At 51.6% G+C, this 1,687-nt stretch overlaps 1 protein-coding gene across 1 annotated transcript in view; it reads left to right on the top strand.

Annotated features, from left to right (window-relative positions):
- Nucleotides 1-1,687, top strand: part of LOC102433001 (galectin-8-like) — an 8,829-nt gene that overhangs the window by 2,897 nt on the left and 4,245 nt on the right. The window contains exons 4-7 of the mRNA XM_006103240.3: nt 15-134; nt 737-793; nt 1,350-1,376; nt 1,502-1,624. Coding sequence (XP_006103302.1) covers nt 15-134; nt 737-793; nt 1,350-1,376; nt 1,502-1,624 — 327 coding nt within the window. The remainder of the gene's footprint in view (nt 1-14; nt 135-736; nt 794-1,349; nt 1,377-1,501; nt 1,625-1,687) is intronic.

The following is a 1,687-nucleotide window of genomic DNA, read 5'->3' on the forward strand; positions in this document are numbered from 1 at the left end:
CCGTGTCCACCCAGGTGGCTGTCAATGGAAAACACACGCTGCTCTACGCCCACAGGATCAGCCCCAAGAAAATCGACACCCTGGGCATCTACGGCAAAGTGAGCATCCACTCGGTGGGCTTCAGCTTCAGCTCGGTGAGTGGCCTTCCCCCACGTGGGGCCGTCGGTGACGCTTCCTGCCGAGATGGAAGGAAACCCCTTCAGTTAACGCCTGGACCCCCCCCCCCCCCCCATGCTATTTGCCGTCTGCAGACCTCCAATCTAGGGCAGTTCCAACAAAAAGCCCTTTTTAGCCGCTGGGGCTGTTCCCTCGACCCAGGAGTATGGGGGAGTCTCTCCAAGATGTTTCCTGGAGGTGGGCTGTCTGAGCCAAGGGGTGTCTGCATTTTATGTTGTGGTTGAAAGTGCTAACTTGCCCTCCCAAAATACTAAGGCAGAATTCTCAACATATTTAAAAAAAAAAAATAAAGTGTATTGATTTGAGAGAGAGAGGAAGGGGGAGGGCGATAGGAACATTTATGGTGATCGATAGCTGCCTCCTGCATGCCCCCCGCCAGGAATCGAGTCTGCAACCCCGCATGTGCCCTGACCAGGAATCAAACCTGCAACCTCTCGGTGCATGGGTCGCCGCTTAGCCACTGAGCCCCACTGGCCAGGCTGTAATTCTTGTTGTTATGTCAAGCAGATTGCACTTGGAATTGGATGGATGCTAAAGATCAGTCTTATCTTTTCTTCAGGATTTAAGGAGCGCCCAAGCATCCACTCTGGAAGTGGCAGTTCTAAATGGAGAAGATGTAAGTGTCAAGTCTTTGAATGAACCACCAGTTTATATTTTTATTTTTTATTTTTTTTAAAGAATGCAGTTTTTTTTTTAAAAAAAAATATATTTCTTTATTGATTTCAGAGAGGAAGGGAGAGGGAAAGATAGACACATCAATGATGAGAGAATCATTGATTGGCTGCCTCCTGCACGTCCCCACTGGGGATCGTGCTGCAACCTGGGCATGTGCCCTTGGCCGGAATCGAACCCGGGACCTCCCAGTCCGCAGGCCGACGCTCTTTCCACTGAGCCAAACCAGCTAGGGCTGAACCACCAGTTTAAAACGGGGGTCGGGGGGTGGGGGGGTACAGGATTCCGATTGTCCTTCCAGCCTGGGGAGCCCTGACGACTCCGGACCACACCGCCATGGCGCTCTTGTCACCTGGGGATCAGCCCCAGGGCAGAGCAGGCACTGTGGTCCCTGCCAGGCTGGCTCAGGACACTAGTGAGATCCAGTTACTCCTGTTAGGTACACGGCGCTGCGGTTCTTTCCTTTCAGGCGTCCTCATTCTGTCTCTCTCTCCCCGTAGGCACCCAGTGCCGGCATGTCACAGTTTGTAAGTATTGCTGCCTGTTAGAATATGTAGAACATTCTGTAAAGCTGCCCAGTGAGCGAGCGGTTTCAGTGTTGGAAGACAGCGCCATTCATCCCAGCCCTCACTGCGGCCCTGTCTCCCCACAGCCTAGTAATAGAGGAGACACTGATAAAATCGTACCCAGAACTGTCTGCACCAAGAGCAAAGGTTCGACTGCCCATCACACTTTGACTTGCGCCAAAATACTACCTATCAACTGTTTGTCAAAGGTTTGAAGAGCCCCCAATGTTTACTCCCGTAGGACGAGTTAAGTTTTAATTTGCTGATAAATG

Source organism: Myotis lucifugus, unplaced genomic scaffold (genome assembly GCF_000147115.1).
Source record: "Myotis lucifugus unplaced genomic scaffold, Myoluc2.0 scaffold_473, whole genome shotgun sequence".
In the NCBI taxonomy this organism is placed as follows: domain Eukaryota; kingdom Metazoa; phylum Chordata; class Mammalia; order Chiroptera; family Vespertilionidae; genus Myotis; species Myotis lucifugus.